At 32.2% G+C, this 25,703-nt stretch overlaps 1 protein-coding gene and 1 long non-coding RNA gene across 5 annotated transcripts in view; one reads left to right on the forward strand and one right to left on the reverse strand.

Annotated features, from left to right (window-relative positions):
* Window positions 1–25,703, forward strand: part of LOC139502765 (dnaJ homolog subfamily C member 13-like) — a 100,352-nt gene that overhangs the window by 16,071 nt on the left and 58,578 nt on the right. For all 4 annotated transcript variants that reach the window (XM_071292345.1, XM_071292343.1, XM_071292344.1 and 1 more), the window contains exons 12-26: window positions 4,749–4,817; window positions 5,745–5,827; window positions 6,302–6,474; window positions 7,897–7,996; window positions 9,959–10,066; window positions 10,495–10,650; window positions 18,661–18,717; window positions 19,687–19,808; window positions 20,771–20,846; window positions 21,276–21,371; window positions 22,372–22,482; window positions 22,857–22,985; window positions 24,258–24,402; window positions 24,922–24,994; window positions 25,421–25,580. In XM_071292345.1, coding sequence (XP_071148446.1) covers window positions 4,749–4,817; window positions 5,745–5,827; window positions 6,302–6,474; window positions 7,897–7,996; window positions 9,959–10,066; window positions 10,495–10,650; window positions 18,661–18,717; window positions 19,687–19,808; window positions 20,771–20,846; window positions 21,276–21,371; window positions 22,372–22,482; window positions 22,857–22,985; window positions 24,258–24,402; window positions 24,922–24,994; window positions 25,421–25,580 — 1,658 coding nt within the window. The remainder of the gene's footprint in view (window positions 1–4,748; window positions 4,818–5,744; window positions 5,828–6,301; window positions 6,475–7,896; window positions 7,997–9,958; window positions 10,067–10,494; window positions 10,651–18,660; window positions 18,718–19,686; window positions 19,809–20,770; window positions 20,847–21,275; window positions 21,372–22,371; window positions 22,483–22,856; window positions 22,986–24,257; window positions 24,403–24,921; window positions 24,995–25,420; window positions 25,581–25,703) is intronic.
* LOC139502780 (uncharacterized) lies at window positions 12,821–14,411 on the reverse strand. Its single transcript, XR_011658936.1, has 2 exons — window positions 14,268–14,411; window positions 12,821–13,399 (listed from the first exon to the last, which is right to left on the reverse strand). It is a non-coding gene; the product is annotated as an uncharacterized lncRNA (long non-coding RNA).

Raw genomic sequence — 25,703 nt, forward strand, 5'->3', positions numbered from 1 at the left:
CATATTCTTATTAAGAAAAAATTCACATCCCTAATTAACTGGGCATTTAAAAAGTCGGAATGTGAGTACATATGTTCAAACTCTTTTAGATCATTTTTTAGTAGCAATAAACAAAAGAACTATGTCAATTGGACATGCTTTGATACTATTTATGCACTTGAATTTTTACTTGATAACATTTTTGTTCGCTTTGGAGATTCCGTATATCGTCAAGTTATTGGAATTCCAATGGGAACTAACTGTGCACCACTTATTGCGGACCTGTTTTTGTATTGTTATGAGTTACAATTTATGACTAAAATTAGCAAAGACCCATCAAAACAACATTTGATACAAAAATTTAACAATACTTTTAGATATTTGGATGATATATTGGCTCTAAATAATGACGACTTCAGTATGTATACTAAAGAAATTTATCCTGTAGAACTTACTTTAAATAAAGCTAATGATAACAATGACCACTGCCCTTTCCTCGATCTTGATATCTATATCATAAACGGGAAGCTTAATACAAACATTTATGATAAAAGAGATGATTTTTCATTTCCTATTGTTAATTATCCATTTTTAGATGGTGACGTTCCCTTGTCACCATCTTATGGTGTTTATATATCTCAACTTGTACGATTCGCTCGTGTATGTAACAATGTATTAGATTTTAGCGAGAGAAATTTATGTATTACTGAAAAATTATTACACCAGGGTTTTCGATATCACAAACTGGTCAAAACATTTACTAAATTTTATCACCGGTATAAGGAAATAATTCGTAAATATAACTCAACATGCAGACATCTTATACGTTCAGGTATTTCACATCCAAAATTTTATGGAAATATTCTTTATAAAGCACAAAAATGTCAGTATTCTCCTCAGAAACTAACAAAACCTTTAAATAGACTTATTAAAAGGGGATATAGTTACGATACTGTTGTCAGGTCATTAAAGATTGCATATTTTGGCTTTAACATTGAATCACTGATAGGGTCTTTGCATCGGAACTAAACACATTTATTTCTAAAAAAAACAGTTGTTGGCATGACACGGGTTATGTTCTTCTCATATATTTTATGATAGTATGATACTAAACCCCTAACGGGAGGGATTGTACCTGATATTCATATGATAAAGACATAATCTTTCAATCAGTTTAATTGAGGTTTGGAGCTGGCATGTCAGTTAACTGCTAGTAGTCTGTTGTTATTTATGTATTATTGTCATTTTATTTATTTTCTTTTGTTACATCTTTTGACATCAGACTCGGACTTCTCTTGAACTGAATTTTAATGTGCGTATTGTTATTCTTTTACTTTTCTACATTGGCTAGAGGTATAGGGGGAGGGTTGAGATCTCATAAACATGTTTAACCCCGCCGCAATTTTGCGCCTGTCCCAAGTCAGGAGCCTCTGGCCTTTGTTAGTCTTGTATGATTTTAAATTTTAGTTTCTTGTGTATAATTCGGAGTTTAGTATGACGTCCATTATCACTGTACTATTATGCATATTTTAGGGGCAAGCTGAAGGACACCTACGGGTGCGGGAATTCTCGCTACATTGAAGACCCATTGGTTGCCTTCGGCTGTTGTTTGCTCTATGGTCGGGTGGTTGTCGCTTTGACATATTCACCATTTCCTTTCTCAATTTTATCTAAAACTGTTCGTAAAAATCGTTCTCATGGACGCAGAAAAAATCGCAATCAAAGAAAATTTCGGACCAACCATACAAATATTTCGGACCTAATTTCCATTTCAAAAAACAACGGCAGACATTATCTGTTAACCAAGCTTTGTTCTTTACCTATAAATAAATTAAATAAAATTTTAGAGGATTGCAACACAATTTCATATTACAGTCCTAAGTATGAAATTGTCCAAATTATAATGGCATATTGTTATTCTAAACTGTTTCCAAAAATTGATCGCCCTGAAGATCATAAAAAACATTTTATTAAAATAAAGTATGTCAATAAAGGTTTTGATTTTGTAAATATTGCCGGTATTTTTAACGACCATTCTGTTAAAGACCAAATTCCTGGATATTTTGATAATACTGAACTCCCTCTCATTTGTTATATTTACAAGAAATCTACCCGAAAATATGTGTTTAATTATAGCCAATTGTGTAAAGATGTAAATATCACTGAAAATACACCTATGTCGTGTAATTGCAGTAATTCAGAATACACCTATGGACCAATTTCCCATGTTATAACAGGAGACCTTAACATCGTTCGCGACCGAGAGTTAAAATCATTCCTCAGTAAAGGACCTAAATATCGTCCCCCGTCAACTATTAACTGGAATGAGTGTCGTAATATCATCAACGACTCACTCCGTGCCTACTGTTTGAAATGGGTAAAACGGGAAAAAGCTGACAAAAAATCTTTGGACTCTTTTTTTAATTCAGTAATGAAGATAGTTGATATTCGAATACAACATTTTAAAGAACATTTTACCCTCAACAAAAACTTTAAAAACCCTATTTCGCGTATCAAAAATAAACTAACAGAACTAGCCAAGGAATTTGTTTTTGTCCCGGCTGATAAAGCTGCTAATAATATCATTATTGTTTGACGTAAATTTTATATAGAGGTTCTGCAAAAGGAAATCACGAATTCACCAACATTCCAACTGACTTCATTTTCAGAAAACGACATCTGTAACAAACATAAACTTTTAGCTACTTCTTTACAAGCAGAACCAAACACAATGAAAGTCCCAACTATGTACTGGCTTCCGAAGCTGCACAAAAAACCTTACAAATATAGATTTATTTCATCTTCTAGCCATTGTTCAACTACTAAATTGTCTGTTTTACTTACTTATACTAGTACACTTGGTACAATAAAAAACCTGATAATAAATTGTTCAAATAAGGCCTTTGAAAATAGTGGAATTAATTACTTTTGGAGTGTCAAAAACTCGTTGGAAGTACTTGATAAATTGCATGCATATATTGGTGATTTTGAATCTGTTCAAAGTTTTGATTTTTCTACCCTATATACCACTTTGCCTCATATTCTTATTAAGAAAAAATTCACATCCCTAATTAACTGGGCATTTAAAAAGTCGGAATGTGAGTACATATGTTCAAACTCTTTTAGATCATTTTTTAGTAGCAATAAACAAAAGAACTATGTCAATTGGACATGCTTTGATACTATTTATGCACTTGAATTTTTACTTGATAACATTTTTGTTCGCTTTGGAGATTCCGTATATCGTCAAGTTATTGGAATTCCAATGGGGACTAACTGTGCACCACTTATTGCGGACCTGTTTTTGTATTGTTATGAGTTACAATTTATGACTAAAATTAGCAAAGACCCATCAAAACAACATTTGATACAAAAATTTAACAATACTTTTAGATATTTGGATGATATATTGGCTCTAAATAATGACGACTTCAGTATGTATACTAAAGAAATTTATCCTGTAGAACTTACTTTAAATAAAGCTAATGATAACAATGACCACTGCCCTTTCCTCGATCTTGATATCTATATCATAAACGGGAAGCTTAATACAAAAATTTATGATAAAAGAGATGATTTTTCATTTCCTATTGTTAATTATCCATTTTTAGATGGTGACGTTCCCTTGTCACCATCTTATGGTGTTTATATATCTCAACTTGTACGATTCGCTCGTGTATGTAACAATGTATTAGATTTTAACGAGAGAAATTTATGTATTACTGAAAAATTATTACACCAGGGTTTTCGATATCACAAACTGGTCAAAACATTTACTAAATTTTATCACCGGTATAAGGAAATAATTCGTAAATATAACTCAACATGCAGACATCTTATACGTTCAGGTATTTCACATCCAAAATTTTATGGAAATATTCTTTATAAAGCACAAAAATGTCAGTATTCTCCTCAGAAACTAACAAAACCTTTAAATAGACTTATTAAAAGGGGATATAGTTACGATACTGTTGTCAGGTCATTAAAGATTGCATATTTTGGCTTTAACATTGATTCACTGATAGGGTCTTTGCATCGGAACTAAACACATTTATTTCTAAAAAAAAACAGTTGTTGGCATGACACGGGTTATGTTCTTCTCATATATTTTATGATAGTATGATACTAAACCCCTAACGGGAGGGATTGTACCTGATATTCATATGATGAAGACATAATCTTTCAATCAGTTTAATTGAGGTCTGGAGCTGGCATGTCAGTTAACTGCTAGTAGTCTGTTGTTATTTATGTATTATTGTCATTTTATTTATTTTCTTTTGTTACATCTTTTGACATCGGACTCGGACTTCTCTTAAACTGAATTTTAATGTGCGTATTGTTATTCTTTTACTTTTCTACATTGGCTAGAGGTATAGGGGGAGGGTTGAGATCTCATAAACATGTTTAACCCCGCCGCAATTTTGCGCCTGTCCCAAGTCAGGAGCCTCTGGCCTTTGTTAGTCTTGTATGATTTTAAATTTTAGTTTCTTGTGTATAATTCGGAGTTTAGTATGACGTCCATTATCACTGTACTATTATGCATATTTTAGGGGCCAGCTGAAGGACACCTACGGGTGCGGGAATTCTCGCTACATTGAAGACCCATTGGTTGCCTTCGGCTGTTGTTTGCTCTATGGTCGGATGGTTGTCGCTTTGACATATTCACCATTTCCTTTCTCAATTTTATTACTTGTTTTGTATTTTATAATAACTTACCCATGATGCATTGTATTAATATTTTACCCATAATCCATCATATTTCATTACAGGTCCATTTACAGTACCAGTAGATGAAGAAGTAGAAAGTCAACATTTAAAATTCTTCTCTGTAACACCAGGTAGATTTAATAGTCCATTGTCGTCTTTGTAGTATAGATATTTTATTATACAGTAAAACCTGTTTAAACCGAACCTCTTCGAGACTTTAAAAGATTTTGTTCAGTTTGGGCCAATGTTTGGTTTTATCAGGTTCATAACGCATACAATTTGATATGATGGGGCTTAAGAACATGTTTTGTTTATACAGGTTTTCGGATTATCAGGATTCGGTTTAGCCAAGTTTTACTGTATATCTAGTAAACTACTTTTTCGCTATTTTATTACATGAGCTATGGAATCTAGATAAGTTGTTAGATTTGTTTTACTGATACCTTGTTAGATATTAATTTAGTAAGTAACCTGAATTAAAAAAAAATACATCTGACAAGTTGCAAGAAAATCTGTAAAAAAATTAAAGCATTGTATTTCTGTCAAATATAATGATGGCAGTTTGTTTCTGTGGACTGTTTCCTCCTTGGTGTATGTTTTTCAATGACTAAGGAGTTTGATTGTCTCAGATATCTTCTCTTCATTTTTTACTGAGGGCTATTCCAGAAAAAAATGTATGCGAGGGTTGGAAGGCAGTTTTTGTCAGCACCCGCCACCCAGACAATCGTAATTGAGAATTGTAGTGCATTATAGTGTGAAAAGTTGCTCTGATACCCATCGCCCATGTATTATTAATATAATGTGTCTTCCACCCCCCCCCCCTCCATACATTTTTTTCTGGAGTAGCCCTGAGTTTAATTTAATTTAAAGTTTACTGTTTAACTGGATAGCACCATGAATTTTGAGAGTCAATATTTTTCTTTAAAGCTAGATATTTGATTACGATACATATTTAAAAGTGAATGGATGGAATAAAATAAATGTAAAATGTGCTAAAATTAAAAAATCCTTTTCCCCCAGACAAGTATAGCATATATTAACTTGCTTTCTTTTGACAGTTGGAATGACCTTTGATGAAGTAGTGTCCAGATTTAACAGTAACATTTCCTACAGTGGACTCCTCCATGCTGTTACCCAAGATGTAAGTGGAAGAGGCCATTTTGAATTTTACATGGATCTAAACATTATTCTTATATATTGACCATGTCGAAATGCTTTTTATAAAACTTGTGGTGAAATTTTTAGAACAATTTTGTCACATTGTTATTTCCATTAAAAAAAACCATGTGTAGTACAAAAACACATTATCTTACAATTCTTTAAACAGCAGGTGCTAATTTTTGTTTATCAAAACAACAAAATATTAAAATATGATGAAATATAGAGAAAAAAAACACTGTTATAAAGAATTTCTTTAAAATAAAAAAATATCACTTGATAAACATTGTGCTTTGCATGCACTCTTCTGTATGTTTTTATTTGTAACGCTAAAACCTTTGAAAACGAGGGATGTAAAATACCTAGAAACAGTATGAGCTATTTGACAAAATGGTTTCAAAGTAGAAAAGTTAAATTCATCATGAATTAACCTTATATTTTGTATTTGCCATTTTAGGGTCTGTTTGCAGAGAACAAAGAGAAACTTATCAATGGGGCTTTATCAGGTCTGCTAGAGAGAGAAGGAGATCAAACAGTTATATCGTCTGAGTCATTAGAAGCACAGTTCTCGGCACTCAGAAGATTGGTAGCTTCAAAGGCAGGCTTCCAAGCTTTTACAAGACTTCCAAGGTAAGGAGATCAAACAGTTATATCGTCTGAGTCTTTAGAAGCACAGTTCTTGGCACTCAGAAGATTGGTAGCTTCAAAGGCAGGCTTTCAAGCTTTTACAAGACTACCAAGGTAAGGAGATCAAACAGTTATTTCTTCTGAATCTTTAGAGGCACAGTTCTCGGCACTTAGAAGATTGGTAGCTTCAAAGGTAGGCTTCCAAGCTTTTACAAGACTACCAAGGTAATTTGATAATGAATAAATTAGTAAGGTTTTTATTTTACTGTTTATAAGGTTCTTTGATTTTCCTTATACATCCCCCACTGCAGATCAACTGTGTCTTTTATCCATCTGTTCTCTTGTTGGTGTAAGTAAAATACTGAAATGTCACAAGTTTTAAACAAAAAATGGTCTTGAAAATACTTGTTTGTTTTTATATGCCCGTCGTCTTTTAGACGGGACGTATTATGGTATACCGTTGTCAGTCCGTCCGTCCGTCGTCCACACTTCAGACAATAACTCAAAAACCCTTTCACCAATTTCCATGAAACTTATTTGAATTGTTTATATCTATTGACGTAAACTCCCTTTCGTTTTGTTTTAATTTCAGATTTTAAGTTTTGGATTTATGGGGCTTTATTCATAAAAAAGGGGGGATTTTCAACACTTCGGACAATAACTCAAAAAGGCTTTCACCAATGTCCATGAAACTTTAGTGAATTGTTTATATCTATTGATGTAAGCTCCCTTTCAATTTTTATAAATTTCAGATTTTGCATTTCCGTGTTATGAATTTTTATGCTTAAAAAAGGGGGGATTTTCCAATTTTGGGACAATAACTAACACTTTCACAGAATTTTATGCAACTTTGATAAATTGTTTATATCTATTGACATAAGCTCCCTTTCCATTTTTATAAATTTTAGATTTTACGTTTTCTTAAGTAATGAATTTTTATACTTAAAAAAGGGGGGATTTTATGAAACTTTGGTGAATATATTAATGTTACATCCCTTTTGATTTGTATATATATTTCTAGTTGATCATATAAATTCATTTAAAGCATAAAAGACAAGTTAAAAGGGCAACGGGGTATCATGCGCTAAAGCGCAGCCTTTTATTGAAAAAGTGGTAGCATTTCAGTTTTTCATAAAACCAACAAAAGAACAGAATATAGTGTAGTTAGCTGAAACCAGAAGAAATATCACAATTTAACTCCATCTTTCGTCTGTAGACTCCTGTACATTAACCCTGACAAGTTTATGCGTAGCATAGTTGCCTTTTGTTAAAGTCAAGCGGGACAGTCCTGACTATTCAATTTTGACCCTTTTCAATGCATTTATGAAATTTGATTTATTGAAAAAAATTTAGCAATTCAAAAGAATGAGAAAATTACATACAAATGTGCTGATTTAATCTCATTAATTTATGATTTATTTTCAGAATGAGAGAAAAAGTTGGTGTGAAAGTGGTAAAGGCAATGAAGCGTAAAGACCATGGTGTGACACATGCAGCTGTTGATATGTTGTGTGCATTGATGCAGGTACGATTTTTAACCATACATGACATTGTGTTCAAAACTGAAAATGTATATTTCTATTTCCCTAATTCTTCGTCAATTTATCCCTTTCTGCACCCATTGTATAAAAAAATTTAATCAACGTATGGTTCGTTTGATCTCAGTTCTCCATTGGTTAAAATCCGATTATGACGTCCAATTTTCTTGTTTTCCTCTGAATTTTCTATTGTAACGGCATGAAAAAAGGCAACCATGCCTGATGACGTCACATAGAAAGAGCACATCTTTTTGCAGATCAGTCGCAAAGAAGGAATAAGTTTGCCTGTGTATTGTTTGAAAATCATTAGAGAAACAGATTCTACCACTAAATCTCGTGTAATACGATATTTATCCACTCTCGACAGTTAAATTTTAAATATTTAAAACACTTTGCGAGCCTCGTGTTTTAAATTTGAAAATTTAACTGTCTCGAGTGGATAAATATCGTATCACACTCGATTTAGTGGTAGAATCTATATTTAACACTCAAGAGAAGTACATTATATAAAGAATGAAGCCTTGCAAAGGTCAGGACTATTCCATCGAAATTTATGTTGCAGGGTAGGAAGGGAAGTTTGATTATTGAATGTTGGTAATGGGTCTTTTTTCAGTATGTGTCTATTAATATTATGCTAAATTATTTAAAAAATGGTTTTTGGTTGTAGGGATATTTTGAAAGTCCCTTCCTACCCTCCCACATACATCTCTTGAATATACATGTAAAATGTCAGTGTTTCAATGCAGATCACAAAAAAAGTGTCTTATATATAGATAGTTTTTGTCTCGCCTTGACAGAGTCAAAAAGCGAGACGTAGGTATGCTGTTTCTGGTATCGGCGACGGCGATGGCGTCAACAATGTATTAGTTTGTGATTAGGTCTAGTTAATGGTGAACGGCAAGTGGTAGGTCAATCATATTTGGTATGCAGTTGTATAAGCATTGGCACATCTCATTTCCATGGAGATTATTTAGCCCTTCCCCCTCAGTCATGGTCTATTGACTTCAAAACTTTTGCTTATTTTACATGTATTAGTTTGTGATTAGGTCAGTTTATGGGGAACCACAAGTGGTAGGTCAATGATATTTTGTATGCAGTTGTATAAGCATTGGCATATCTCGTTTCCATGGAGATAATTTGGCTCTGCCCCCTTAGTTATTGTCAATTGACTTTGAAAATTTTTCTAAGTTATCATGCAATAATTTGTGATTAGGTCAGTTCAAGGGGAACCATTAGTGGTAGGCCAATGTTAATTGGTATTCAGTGGTATCAAGCTTTGGCACATCTCATTTCCATGGAGAATATTTGGCCTTGCCCCTCATGCAGTCACAGTCTAATGACTTTGAAACTTATCTTAGTTTACATGTATTAGTTTGTTATTAGATCAGTTTAAGATGAACTGCTTATGTTTTAAGTCAATGATATTTGGTATGCAAATTTATTGGCATTTGCAAGTATTGCTTCCATGGAGATTATATAGCCCCATCTTCATGGTTTATTGACTTTTAAACTTTTAATACTCTAACATCTTACACAAGTTATGCAAATATTCAAAGTCAATGAACCATGACTGAGTTATATGGCTAAACAATCTCCATGTAAATGAAATGTACCAATGCTAATACAACTGCATAAAATACAAACAATGTTTTTATATCTATTAGTTTACAAGTTAACGTTTGTATTTAGATTTGGGAAGGACTTAGTCAATGGTATTTGGTATGCAGTTGTATTAGCATTGGCACATTTCATTTACATGGAGATTGTTTAGCCATATAACTCAGTCATGGTTCATTGACTTTGAATATTTGCATTACTTACATGTTAAAGTATTGCTATTTTAATTTCAACATTTGCATAATCAAAATTACAAAAAAGCAAGACATATCTCTGTAATAACAGTTTATCTAAACATATTTGACCATAGCATCTTTTGATCTTTTTTTCAGCCTATGCATGACGACTATGATCTCAGACAAGAACAGCTGAACAAAAGTTCATTACTATCATCCAGAAAGTTCTTAGAAACCTTGTTGGAAATGTTTAATGAACATGTAGTAAGTAACGATTGAAATTTCATTTCTTCAGCACTTATATATTTGTTTTAAGATTTGTATAGAAAAATGATAAAATTCTAGTTTCAAATTATTCTGATGAGTGATATTTTCTAGTTTTGTTATTTTCACATCTTGAGATCGGCTTTCATCATACAATGTTTTTATATCTATAGTCAAAAATAATTTAGTTCTAAAATTATCAATATTAAAGCACAACTGAAAACAAATGGCAAGCAAAAATGTTTAAGGCAAGCAAATAAGATTTGATAATATTCTAAAATTGATGTAATGTGATCTTCATTCTTAAAATTATAAGTATTTCTTTTTTACCCATTTGAATATTCATTTTGTTCATAGCAATACACTAAATCTCTAATTAATCTTTTGTAATTTCTTTGCTGTTTTCTATATGAGTTTTGTATTTGTAGGTTCATAGTTCAGGAGCTTTAGTGATCTCAGCCATGTTGGATTTCCTGACTTTTTCCCTTTGCTCTCCCTACAGTGAGACAACAGATGGGGACCAGTTTGACAATTTGTTAGAGACAGTGGCTTGTAATGGCAGAATTGTCTTCAAACTCTTTCAGGTTGATATATTATGTGTTTTTCTGTTTTGATAGATTGAGAATGGAAATGGGGAATGTGTCAAAGAGACAACAACCTAAAGAGTAGACTAGTCCGATAGATAACCAGTCTGTCTGTCTGTAGGACTAGACTACTCTGAAAGGAGGGTAAATTACCTAACTTAATATTAACTTCGCGGTTCAGCTAGCAAGCAAGCTAACAAAAGATATTACCTTTACCTACACACTCAAAACATTTTGCTGTAAAATTGATCAGTCAACAATCAAGGTGGTTGGTAAATATTCACCTTACTATTACCACAGCTACTTAAATGTCTGAAGGAATGTAAAAAAAAAAGCAACAGACACATTTGATTTATACACACTGAACAAGAAATGATTGAATATATATGTTTATGTTCTTGTTCGTCAACTCAAAGGAACATAAAATATTTATAAATAAAAAAACAAACACTATTTGGGATTTCAGCTCGCCTGGACAGTACAGTTAAGGTATTCGGCCCATAATTAGCCAATATACAACAAGCAAAATAATTTACATTTTTATCAAGGATTGTAAGAAGGGGGGTCTAAGAGTTCTTACTATGAAATAAAAATCCGCAAAATATTTGAGGTTAACACCAGAGCTGGGTTACAGTGCCCCCCTTTTTTGTCCTCAAATGCCAAATAAGGGGTTTAAATAGTATGTAATTTTAAGAAATCTATATAGTATAATTTACTAATCTATCTTTTAAAAGGAACCTTACATGTAACCTTGTAAATTTAAACATAAAAAATAAATTGTTTTTTTTGCTATTCTATTTTTAGAACTGTGTTATTGTTACTAATAATAGAAAAAGGAGAAAAGTCTAAAATTTGTCAATTTTATATCTTCACTAGTTCAAAAGTGAATATTTTAGCAGAGCATTAAAAAATGACATTTAAATTAACTTTACATATTGTTCCATCCTAAAAAAAATTTTTAGAAACTTTTACCGTACCAATTTCGAGAAATTGATTTAGAATGTCAATGTCACAGTTCATAAATGGAGACTTGGTATCCCTGTTCTGATGTTTTTTGGTATAATTTATGTAAATCTTTAGCAAAACTAACCATACTTCATATAATCTTATAATAAGAATAAACTATGATATTTATGACATGTAAAGTTCAAAAGGTCAAAGGTCAAGGTCATTTTTGGAGCTAAAATCAACAAAAATCTCCTTTTTTGCCAAATTTTCAAAAGTGTATCTACCTATTGGTCCCATAAATTTCACAACCTTTGTAAATAAAGACCATTTGATGATATTCAAAAGACCATGGTTTGGTTTCAGCCTTTAGGGGTCAACAGGTCAAAAGGTCAAGTAATTTTAGGAGCTAAAATTAGACAATGACCTCCTTTTTTGCTCAATTTTCTATAGTAAACTTACCTTTATGTACTATAATCTTTCATTACATTTGTTAATTATGATAACTTTATGATATGCATTAGATAAAGGATTAGCTTCAACCTTGAGGTCAAAAGGTCAAAGGTCAAGGTAATTTTAGGACCTGAAATATGAAAGTTCTCTCCTTTTTGCTCATATTTCAAAAGTATATAATAAAAAGAAGATGTGGTATGATTGCCAATGAGACAACTCTCTACAAGAGACCAAAATGACACAGAAATTAACAGTAATAGGTAACTGTACGGCCTTCAACAATGAGCAAAGCCTATACCGCATAGTCAGCTATAAAAGGCCCAAAATGACAATGTAAAACAATTCAATGGAGAAAACTCATGGCCTTATTTAAAATAAAAAAATGATCAAAAAACAAATATTTTACACACAAACAAACCACAACCACTGAATAACAGGCTCCTGACTTGGGACAGACACATACATACATAATGTGGCGGGGTTAAACATGTTGGATAATATTTATGATTTTGTTACATGTTTTCGATTTTGTGCAATGTGCAACACCAGACATCACATGACAGCATTAGGGCTCAGACTGAGGATGCATTTTCTTATATTTCACACCAGCATTATCTAGAGCTCATTAAAAAATACCCCATCATTCCTGTTCAACATTAGACTCAGTTCGGTTAATTATCTCCCATGAAATATTTTAGAAAGTGTTTATCCTACTTCATGCACATAATAAATAATAGAAATAATCTTCTTCAATGATATTAATAAACTCTATCACATTTCAATATTTATTTGTACATTATCATGAAAGTATAACATGGTCATGATGGTTCAAAGGATACAAAAAAATATTATCATATCCATATATACAATGTACAATCAATATTAAATCTTTTGAATATTAACATTGATCAATAAACCATGACAATGAGATAAGGATCAATCATACAGTATACCAAATTAAGCAGACCTATTGCTTTTTGAATCTGATACATGGACTTGACCATGGGTACATAACTTTTTTCACCGATCCATGAAATGTGGTCAATGTCAAGGGAAAACAGTTTTACAGACATGAGGAACTTTCAATTCATGCTCATTGCAAGTATAGATATCATATTATTCATAAGAGAGAGAATTAACATAAAAAACATTAATAAAAATTGCTGAGTTCAAAATATCTGTAATGCAGCAACAACTTTTCTCTTTAGTCTAAGGTTGGTCAAATCCCACACAATTCCTGTTATGTCTTCAGCCCCTGATGGTATTGGAGCTTTCAGTACCACATTATATCAATACTGGCTGCCAGTTTCATATTCTATCTCTTTGGTATGAGAGATAACATCTTGCCTAACTGGAAGTAAAAAAGAAAATTCATCACAAAATGATTAAAACTTTTAAATTTAGCATTCTGAAGAAGATAAATTTCACTATAGTATATGGTTGAAAGCAATCTGACTACCAAATGTGTTTATGTGTTACAACACTGAGGGATGTTCCAGAAATAAATGTAGGGGGAGAGGGGGTCAGAAGACACTTTTTATTTCACCCCCACCATGCATAATCTTTCATTTGTCATTTCAGTGCCTTTTATACATTTTAGCTGAATATGCGGTATGGGCTTTGCTCATTGTTGAAGGCCTTACAATGACCTGTAGCTGTTAATTTCTGTGTCACTAGGTTTCTTGTGGAGAGTTGTATCTTTGGCAATCACATGACATCTTCTTTTGTATATTAAATAGGGGTATTAAAAAAAGATTGTAAAAGAGGGACGAAAGATACCAAAGGGACAGTCAAACTCGTAAATCTAAAACAAACTGACAACGCCATGGCTAAAAATGAAAAAGACAAACAAACAACAGCACACACGATACAAAAGTATCGTTCTAGATTTTCTTTTTCTTTTTTTTAATAGAAGTCATTGACTTTCAAATATACACTACAGCTCAGGTGGATTTTGCTTTGTCCACCCGTCCACAGTGGGAGTGGGCAAACTTTCTAGCTTGTCAACTCTGCCCACCCATAGGAGTGGGCATGCAATTTCTTTTGTTTAATCAAAAGACTGCAAGTACAATCAATTGAAAAAAGCAGATAAGCATTAGATATCAATATTTAAAAAAAAAGAGATTATAGCTGGAGTGGGCCGGTGGAAAATGCAAAATCCACCCAGGCTGTTGTGTAGCACTGTTCAAACATAATTAATTAAATGTTAGCTAACATACTCAATCAGTTGTTTCAAAGTCCATTACAATGAAGGATGTACAGTAGATGTATTCATAGGTCCCTCAACATTTGAAAATGTCTGTTTTGGTGTGGCATTTGGTATCTGGTGGATATATCTGCATCTTGATCTCACAGGCTAATTTCTACAAGAATCAAATTATAGTTTAACAAATATGTAAACAGCAGAGTAATCTGAGTTCACTTAGTAATAGGCATTTTTAGTTTGATAATGGGTAATTTTTTAATAAAGTTCAATCTAGTTTATCCCTGCCACATTCTGTATGTGCCTGTCCCAAGTCAGGAACCAGTAAATTAGTAGTTGTATTTTAATGCTGTATAACCAATAATTCAGTAGTTGTATTTAGTCTTCTCCTTTGAATTGTTTAAATTTATAGCTGATTATGTAGTATGGGTTTGTCTTATTGTGTAAGGTTGTATGGTGACTTAAAGTGGTTCCTTTATATGTCATGTGAAGTACATGTATTGGGGAGAGTTTTCATATTAGCAATCATACCACATCTTCTTATTTTCAAAATGGCTTTGTACCAATGCAAGCATTATGAATATTTTATCCAACTTTATAGATTTAATTTTCAAACTCTATTCATTATAAGATAAGTCATGGACAAATAGAGAAACAAATAGACTAAAAATCTGATACAGTCAAACCTGATTAAACCGGACCCTGAATAAACCGGTTTCCTGTCCATTCCGGCCGAAAATGAAAGTCCCATTTTTTCCCCTTCAAAGTCTTTGTCAAAATACCCTTTGTAAACCGGACCCTGTGTATTCCGAATTCCGGTCTAATTATGAAGTCCCAATACTCTTAATTACATTAATTATTACCTGTCAAAACCGGTTTGTCTAATTAATTTCAATGATCGATATGCAATCAAAACATATTTGTTCATACAATATGGCTTTTCATGATAATCAATTAGTCAGGTGTTAAAACTGTGAACTTACAATCGTGCAGTAGTGAGCTGTATTATTTATCAAAACATTATCAACGTGTCAATTAAACGAAAAGACACACCGAATATATCTCGGATTGAACTTACGTTGTTACTTGGATTAACAAATTTAAATCGCGGAGTAAGAAATTTACATCGTGATTTCGAAATCCTGGGTTCCCCGTTGTGAACCCCTTAACAAATGACCTTGATAATGAAAAACACGTGGTGGCAACAATCAATGGGTATTATGCACTGTACGACAAAGTTTCAATGTGATGAAATTACGTTTGATAATATTCTGGCTTTTTAATCGGCCATTCCAACATTTTAAATTAATGATCACGGAAGTAAATCGAATTCTCGTCCCACAATCCAAACATCTCGAGCATTATGATGCAAATGCAAACAATGAAAAACGAAGAGAAAGTATTTCAATATATCAGATATAATTTACAATCAGAGAGAACTTTAACATGCAAAATATCGGACTCACAAGTCACTAAGTTCCGGTCAAAACGGAAACCTGAATAAACCGGCTCACTGTCCAAACCGGCCCTTATTCATAGTCCCGTAGACGGCCGGTTTATACAGGTTTTACTGTAGTACTAAGTAGTTATCAGCTTTTAAACAGGTTAGATAACTCTCTAATACACGTAAACATGGAAAATGTACATATGTGTTCATGTTTCATATCTATCTTTTTTAAAGACAAGGCATAATATACATGATATAACAATTAACATGAACATGTATCTTAGAAAACTGCTCTATTTATTACCTATGCCCATCTGTGTTTGCCTGTGTATTAGGTAAATGTAGCAAAAGTTCTCCACAGTCATTAACAAGGTTAATTAGCATCTCTGAAATGTAAAAAGTTCCTTGTCATCATTGATACATTGATCATGTACATATAGATATACAAATGTAAATAAAAATTGGTTATACAATGTAAATTGTATCTATATATAAGTTAAGTTCAGACATGTTTCAAATAATTTTAGGTACAACCATTTATTTCATTCATTTATCAATGACACTACAACAATTGACAACAAAATTGCTATCAATCTGAACACAAAAAAAACCCTGTGTATTAGTTAATGAAAATACACACGATTAGTCTTTATATATAAATACATGTAGCATGTTTTGATTATTTACTGACCCCTAATGTACATTTAAATTAACAGTGACAGATGGCATAAATACATATACAACTGTACAAATTACAAGGTACATGTATCTTCATGATCATATAAATGAAAGAAGAGTAATACATGTATGCTACATTTCTTGGGATGATATAATCAAAAATATCTCAGATAATCTGCAACTTACCTAATCAATTGTTTTGTAGGTTTGGAGGGATTAATGTCACATCTTTATCAAGGATGGTTTCTCTAAAAAATGAAATATAAATTTCTGTTACAAAAATGTTCTTCATTTTGATAGCACTGCACATAGATAAGGAATGTATATATGTAGCAGTACAATGTACATGTACATCATTTGAACATGTATGTATGTACAAATGATGTTTGTTAGTTTGTAATACAAATTTTCTTCCAAATATAATTTTAAAGTGAAAACTGGACATATATTAAAAAACACATACATTTTATAATAAAATAATATTTGTTGTAAAAATGCTATTTGCCCATGTACAATTCAAATATTGAAAAAGCTTTACAACTTGTGACCTTACAACGCTGAAAATTTACTCAGGGACAATGCACCTTGGTGAACTTGTGTCTTATTCGCTCAGTCGTTGAATATTTGTCTGTATTTAAATTTTTTGACTAGTTATTGTATAAAAAAAATTAAGTATAGTATGGATATCAGATTAAAATGGGAAGTACATGTACATTGTTTTGTACATGTAAAGTATCAACCTCTTCTTACATTCATAGAAATTAAACAGAAAAAACTCCCAGATGTACATTGTATGTGTACCATGGCAATTCAACTTTTGAACATGTTGAAGGGTAGCCTTGGCTTAAATCCCTCAATTATCTGATAGCATGCATGTTTTCCTATTTAGTTCTACTGCACTTTTGTTTAATGCTTTCTTGCAATTGTTATCAATATGTTAGTATATGTTTTTTGCCTTGACTTGGGTGTTTGTTCCTAAATTACTACAAACATATAAACTGACCGACCTGGATTATTTTTTAAATAATCATTTTTTTCATACATGTATCTAGTTTAGATTACTATGTCATCTAACAGCTGTTTTGCCAGACAAGCTGGTGTCGTGGGGCATAATTAACATGACAATGTTGTCCAACTCAAGTTTTAAAATGTTTGGATTTGTAAATGCAAATTACCTGGCACCTGCTCAAAGTTATACATTGAAGCTTGGCATCAGCTTGGCCTTTGGTTTACTAGGTTCTCCATGTTAGGAACCATAAGGAAGTCGGTTCAATTCCATCCAGATATACACTTAACATATGAATACAGAACGTTAAAACATAAAAATGAACGATCCATTCAAATCGTCTCCCAGAGCAGATCGCCAGATGAAAAGGACAAGTGCGAGATGTGTTTACATTCCTTCTATCAACTAATCTTCCTATGCCGGTACGACATATTTGACAACCAGTTGCATCCAAACTTCACACATTATTTCCGCATCACGATAAGACGAAGAGACTTAAATCGGCGTACTTTTTTTGGTAAAACGCCTTCGTCTGTCTTGGCAGCCGACCGAGTCGTCCATATTTGTTTACCATAACTTCTGTTTCCGGATTGTCAAAATTGGACAATTTATAGAAAAAATGAGCGTTTACTCTATAGTTAATGAAAATATACTTCAACTAAGCCTTTCTGATATTTTAATCGTCATTTTAAAAATAATAACTATACTTTCGCTTACTAGGCGGAAAATACCGAGGTGTTGAAAAAATTGACACCTCGGTAAACTCCGGAAAATTTTCCGTAAATCTTTATTATGGGTCGGATACCTTAAGCATGTTTATTCGTTTTATTTACAATATATGAATATTTGTCTGCACACCCGTAGCAGCTGCTTCAACATATCATTTTCCAATTATACACAATCTGCAAAAGAATTATCTTTGTTAACAATCTTTTCAAGAATGTATAATCTTAAAAAACATCCACATCAATCATAAACATGAATGCATCAATTTACAATATTGACAAAATAACAAGTGGGTGGGTGGGTGGAGTCAAATGACCAGACTGAACTGTCCGAAATGCAAGCGTCGAATGACACTTAATTACACACAGATTTACCGTTACAATTCTTCCCGCTTATATTAGCTCGTGAAATACTCATTACTCTTATGTATACCTTAAACCGGTATATCTAGTCAACAAATACATGTGTTCTTTATAACATTGATAAATACATTGTTATTTCATTGAAAAAGTTGAAATTATTGATTGATTTTTTTTAATATTTTGTTATTAGCATCCTTCTATGGCCATTGTTAAAGGTGCAGGTCTAGTGATGAAAGCCATCATTGAGGTTAGTCTTATCAAAGCTTTTGTTGTTAGTTTATTGTCGAACTGGTTGTTATGTCCTGTTAAAAAGGTTTATAAGGGGGTAGGTAGACCTTGGTTCAGGGATATAAAAATAATGTAACCAAGAAAAAATTCTTCTTTTTGGGTGACAGTTTCTTTTCACCAAAGATCTTCTCTACTCATGAGTCTATTGTTGTAGATCAGCTATGGTTTTTCAAACGAGAGAGTGTTTCTCAGACACAATGAACTGAGATGTGGACAAGAAAGAAAGATCATTGATAGTCTGATATTGCTAGGACATTGTTAATGTTTACATATACAACTGCGTTTGAGCCCTTAGTTTCTGAGGATAATTTCTGTAACAAGAAGCATGATATGAAAAAATTATTACTAGAAAAGATCAAAGAAAAAATACAAAAAATAGCCATAAGGTTATGTGATATTAAGTTCTGTGACAAATTTGTATAAGGCAATTAAACATTATGACTCATTGTTATACATAGATTTTAATTCAAATGTTATTTAAGCTTATTTAATTAAACTTTTTTGAGAAATTCTATTTTTTTCCAGTTTATATTTCAACGTTCACTCCCCTTTGCATCTATCAATTAAGTGTTTAATTTTAGATAAGGAAACAAATGATGGCATTGATAATTGTAAAGATGAGAAAATTTCGAAATCAGACCCTTCAAAATTATTGCTTTTCCAAGAAAAAATTGATACTGAAATGATAGCTATCTTAATGAAAGAAATTGATGACAGTTACAAACTTGCCTTCAAAACTATGCATTCTTTTCTTCTCTATTTGCTGTTACCTCACCATATGTCTTATAATATTATTATGTATGTCTATGTATTTCTGTATACCATTTTAGCAACTTAGGTTCTTCAGAATAAAGTATATATAGAAAGGCTTTATGATCATATTATATGTAGAATGCGTTTCAACAATGTTAATATTTTTTCACTAAAGGAGGGTGATAGTGAGATAGCAGCAAAAATGCAGGAACTAGCTTTAGCTGAAGGAGCTTTACCAAAACATCTACATACAGCAATGTTTACACAGAGTGCAGACAACAGGATGTTAACAAATAGGTAAGTACTGTAGGATTATGGGAAGCCTTATCTTAAAGGTGGTGTTCTCAAAACATCTACATACAGCAATATTTACACAGAGTGCAGACAACAGGATGCTTACAAATAGGTCAGTACTGTAGGATTATGGGAAGTCATATTGAGGGGGTCTTCTCAAAACATCTACACAGAGTGCAGACAACAGAATGTTAACAAATTGGTAAGTACTGTAGGATTATGGGAAGTCTTATCTTAAAGGTGGTGTTCTCAAAACATCTACATACAGCAATATTTACACAGAGTGCAGACAACAGGATGCTTACAAATAGGTCAGTATTGTAGGATTATGGGAAGTCTTATCTTAAAGGGGGTGATCTCAAGACATATAAACACAGCAATTTTTACACAGTGCTGACAACATCAGGGGCATAGCTGCCATTAGCCAGGTGCATACACATTATTTTTGAATAATGATAATGTTATCAGTAGATGCACATGAAGACATCAAACATCTTTAATTGTCAAATATTAATTGTACCCAAGTCTGTAACCATTGGTTAAGTGAGTGTTAATAGATAGATGATCAGGATGAACTACTGCATATTTCTGCAGGTCATATATTATAGGGGTCTTCTCAAGACATGAACACCACAATGTTTAGTTTCTGATAACAGTCTTCTAAATGTTGATTAAAAGAATTTTATAAACCAGTAAAGTATAAGATTCTAGGAAGGCAGACATTAATGTATAGTTTTCAAAACTTACAATTCTTTTTAAAGATGTTGACAAATGTAACCATGTATGAGAAGAAATTTGTAGTATAATGATATTTTGGGTTGTTTTGTCATTTTATATGAAGGAAAAGACAGAAGAGTGCTACTTTATTACCCAGTAAATTTAGTTTGCAGAAACCTGTTCTCAAAATCATCGAAATTTGTGCAAGAACCATTAAATCATTAAAATCTTATTTTACTTTTTTTCAGACAGCTTAGTCGTCACTTGGTAGGACTATGGGTAACAGGCCATCCCACAGCAATGGGTCTGCTGAAAAGAGTTGTAGTGAGTATTGATTAAAACTTATTTTACTCCTAGTGTCCTAATGGCAAGTGCAAAACAAAAGTATTTATGTGAGGCCAGAACTTGCCCAATAGCAACATCATAAAGAAAATACTTTAATAACAAATTGATCTGCAAATATATTTTTTTAATTGTGTAATTGAGGTCAAGGTTACAGTTAAGGTCATGGTCAAATTTTAAACTTTTAGAAAATTAATGGGGAAAAAAATCAAATATTTTGTAGTTATCTTCTTCATGAGCTCTTTGTGCCACTGTAGGTAAGATTGAGGCAACCAATGAAAACATATTTTGTAATGTCAATTTATACAAAAGATATTTACGTATGTTTTATTTAGAAAAAAAACTTTTCAAAATAATCTTTTGGTATAAAATTGAAGGCAGTATAATTTGACATACCTTTGTATTTAACAGCCTGGAGGGTTATTGTCCTACCTAGACTCTGAAGATGAAGTTCCTGTTATAGAGAATGACAAACTCAATGTACGAGATAATCTCAAGCTGGCACAAGTAAGTTTATTATTATGTTCAATACAACAGATTTGATTCTGTTTGAGTTTATTCAGAATGATACAAATATTCCTTTCATGATTTTCCTTAGTTTAATTTCAAAATGGTCTTGAATTTAGTAATAAATATTGAAGATAACATTTGTATGCCCCATTTATGGGCATTATGTTTTCTATATATGTTAACCTATAATGGTTTACTTTTTTAAATTGTTATTTGGATGGAGAGTTGTCTCATTGGCACTCACACCACATCTGCCTTTATCTATTATGTTTTCTGGTCTGTTTGTTCGTCCATCTGTCCGTCCGTCCTGCTTCAGGTTAAAGTTTTTGATGAAGTTCTATCGACTTGAAACTTAGTATACATGTTCCTAATGATACAACCTTTCTAATTTTAATGCCAAACTACAGTATTGACCCCTATTTGATGGTCCACTGAACATAAAAAGGGATAGTTTGATTGGGGCATCTGTGTACCATGGACACATTCTTGTTTTCCTTATTTAAAAAAAAAAGGAGAAATGAGCTTTACTATGATATTTGATAAATCTAGATTATTACATTGATACAAGTGGATTATCGGATTTATCCAATCGAGATAGTTAAATTATCAATTTTAAAGTCCGAGCCTTGGCGAGGACTTTAAAATTTATAATTTAACTATCTCGATTGGATAAATATGATAATCCACGCGTTACTATGTAATAATCTGTTTCTCTAATGATTAAAAGATAAATTTCCTTTTTTCTAAACCAAAATCCCCTTCGAGTGCCTTCCACTTTCCACGAAGTTGTCAATTTCATTAACACCTGTTAGAACATTTTGATCATTTCAGGGAGCTGAGAAAGGTTATGACCCTTTGACTCAGCCAATCATCTTCTGAGATCACCAGCAACCACACGTTGATTAAATTTTTTTTATACAATGGGTTCGGAAAGGGATATTTTTCCAAAGAATTAGAGAAATTATGATTATTACACACTGATTTGTTTTTGTCACAGGATATTCAGAACAAAAACAGACGAAATCCAAACATAGTGATGATAGAAAAGAAAGTAGATGAATTTCTACAGCATTGGAGAGCTAGGATTGGATTACAGAAACAAAAACAGGTAATACTTTGTTTATGGGTATTAACTCTTCTTTGACATTTGCTAGAAAAAAACAAATTTTACTATTTTTATTATTTTTATTCCGTATTTATATTAATTATTATGATGTTTATTTTCTGTTTAAAAAATAACAACAATATTATATGATACAATTTATTTTAACTTCTCCCTCCAAAACTAACCAATTGCATTTCATTTCAAGTTATATTTTAATACATTTTCTATTTTGAAATATTTTTTTAGCCTAAAACAATAATTTCTAAACATTGAAATTTTCAGTATCCAAATAGATTATATCACCTAGAAAATATTTTATTAATTATTTTTCCATTTTCTATTTAATTTATATCACCTTATCTTATTCATCTCTATAGCAAAATGATATAAAGCCAGTGGTCCTGAGGAAAAGAAGAGAGAGGATTAAAAGTGAAGCTAATTGGCAATTGTTTTATTACCATTTCAACCGTGACCATGCTAAACCAAATCTCATATGGAATTACAAGGTAAATCATTCATCTGGTATTGAAAGATGGATTAATTTTTGATGCAATATAAAAAAAAGAAGATGTGGTATGATTGCCAATGAGACAACTCTCCACAAGAGACCAAATTGACACATAAATTAACAACTATAGATCACCGTACCTCCTTCAACAATGAACAATGCCCATACTGCATAGTCAGCTATAGAATGCCCCGAAATGACAATGTAAAGCAAATCAAATTAGAAAACTAACAGCCTTATTTATGTACAAAAAATGAACAAAAAACAAATATGTATTACATAAAAAAACAAAAAAACACTGAATTACAGGCTCCTGACTGGGGACAGGCACATACATACATAATGTGGCGGGGTTAAACATGTTAGCGGGATCTCAACCCTCCCCTAACCTGGGACGGTGGTACATTGATTGATTGATTGTTGGTTGCTTTATGCCGCATGAGCACAAAAAGGCTATATCGCGGCGAGAGCCAATTCGAATATTTTTACAATTTAAAGGACAGTGGTACAACATAAGAACGAACTATAAAAATCAGTTGAAAAAGGCTTAAGGGGGCTCCTGGGTACAAATTATATTTTTTTTTCTAATATAGTATTTCGCTATATTTTTTTATAAATGAACTTTATCCTATACTTAAAAGAAAAATGAAATAAAAAAATGGGGTCACCGTTCATTTAAGCTCACAATCTGCCTCCAGTGAATATTATTTTCGACAATTTTTAAACCTTATTGGATAAGCTTTTGATGAAATGTAATTCCAATCCTGTATCAACCAATCAGAAGCTGTATAGGATTCTATTCTGAGTACCATCTTGGGGTAAAAAACTTAAATGTAAACAAATAATTGCGCTCTTGTAACCTATACACTACTGCTAAAAGTATTGTCAATTATCTCCCCTGAAACTGATGGTTAAACTACTACTATGAATATTGTCAATAGACTATTTACCTTTTCTATGGTAAGACATCCTGGTACTCGGTCAAGTAAGAGCAACCAAAAGAAGTAAAATGAAAGATAAAATCTGTGCAAATTTGGGGGAAAGGTTTATTGTTTTCTGATTATTTTGTTATGTAATGAAAACATAAAAACATTTTATTTCCTCAAAAAAATGTACCGATTAAAAGCTTGACTTTAAGTTTTTTTACGTTGCTCTTGGTTGACCCAATACCTGGATGTCTCAAAAATATAAACTCTGTAGCAGTCAAAAGTGGATGATATGAAAATAGTCTATAATCAAGGGAGATAATCTAGTAATTATTATTTTTTAGACCCGAGAAGAATTACGAGAATGTTTAGAGAATGAAATGAGAGCCTTTGCCGTAGACAAGGAACTAGGAGCCAAATGTGTGATAGGATGGAACCATAAAGAATTTGAAGTCCCATATGTTTGTCTCAGTGATGAAATTAAAATAGGTAAAAGCAATTACCAGTTAAGGAAGTTGTTATGAGTGTTTGTAGACTGTATCTCATCATGCAACATTTTATTTTATTTTAAAGATGTAGAGAATTAAATAAAAAACTAATTATGCCCCACCTACGATGGTAGAGGGGCATTATGTTTTCTGGTCTGTTCATCCGTTTGTTCGTTCTTCTGTCCATTCGTTCGTTCGTCTGTCCCCCTTCAGGTTAAAGTTTTTGGTCAAGGTAGTTTTTGATGAAGTTGAAGTTCAATCAACTTGAAACTTATTACACATGTTCCTTATGATATGATCTTTCTAATTGTAATGCCAAATTAGAGATTTTCCCCAACTTTCATTTTCCACTGATCATAGAAAATGATAGTGCGGATGGGGCATTCATGTATTGGGGACACATTCTTGTTTGTTAATTCTTTTATTATTATTATTAACAGGTGGTTATTATCTCCGTCTGTGCTTGAGGAAGATGACAGGTCATTAACTTTTTGTAAACAATTTATTTTACTATTTTAAGGTGATTATTATCTGCGTCTGCTGTTGGAGGAAGATGACAATGAATCAGAAGAAACTAGTGCCATAAAACGATCGTAAGGAATTTTTATTTTGTTCATCCATGAATTCATTAATTTTTCGTGGGGTACCAACTTTTTAAAATAGAGGGAAAGTTGTATTTCGTGTACATTGTATATGTAATTTCATGGTTTTGCTAAAATTAGCATACAATCCTATAGATAATTGGCTCTTATTTGATTATCTATTAAAATTCAGGGTTTATCTTTCCCTGTGAAATCAGTGTAAATGGTATCCCATGAATATAAATGAGTCCATATTATATCATTTTAATTGTTCAAGTTGCGGTTTTCAATATGCCTTTTATTTTAAATCAAGGAAGTAAACAATTTCAAGTAAAGATATGCCATAAATCAGCATGCATTAATTTTTAAATCCTTTTAAGAAAGGATAAATGAAATTATAATGTTTTATTTTATTTTTATTGGTTTTATTTTTTGCAGGTATGAATTTTTCAATGACCTGTACCATAGATTTTTATTGACACCAAAAATTCCCATGAAATGCATGTGTATCCAGGCTATGACTATTGTGTATGGGAGATGTCATGAAGAGATCGGAGCATTTAATGATACAAAATATATGGTGGGAATGCTGGAAAGGGTGAGTGATGCATTATGGGTAAAATATATGGCTGGAATGCTGGAAATGGTAAGTGATGCAATATGGGAACAAAATATATGGTTGGAATGCTGGAAAGGGTGAGTGATGCATTATGGGTACAAA

The sequence above is a fragment of the Mytilus edulis genome, chromosome 14, assembly GCF_963676685.1.
Source record: "Mytilus edulis chromosome 14, xbMytEdul2.2, whole genome shotgun sequence".
NCBI classification, from domain to species: Eukaryota; Metazoa; Mollusca; class Bivalvia; order Mytilida; family Mytilidae; genus Mytilus; species Mytilus edulis.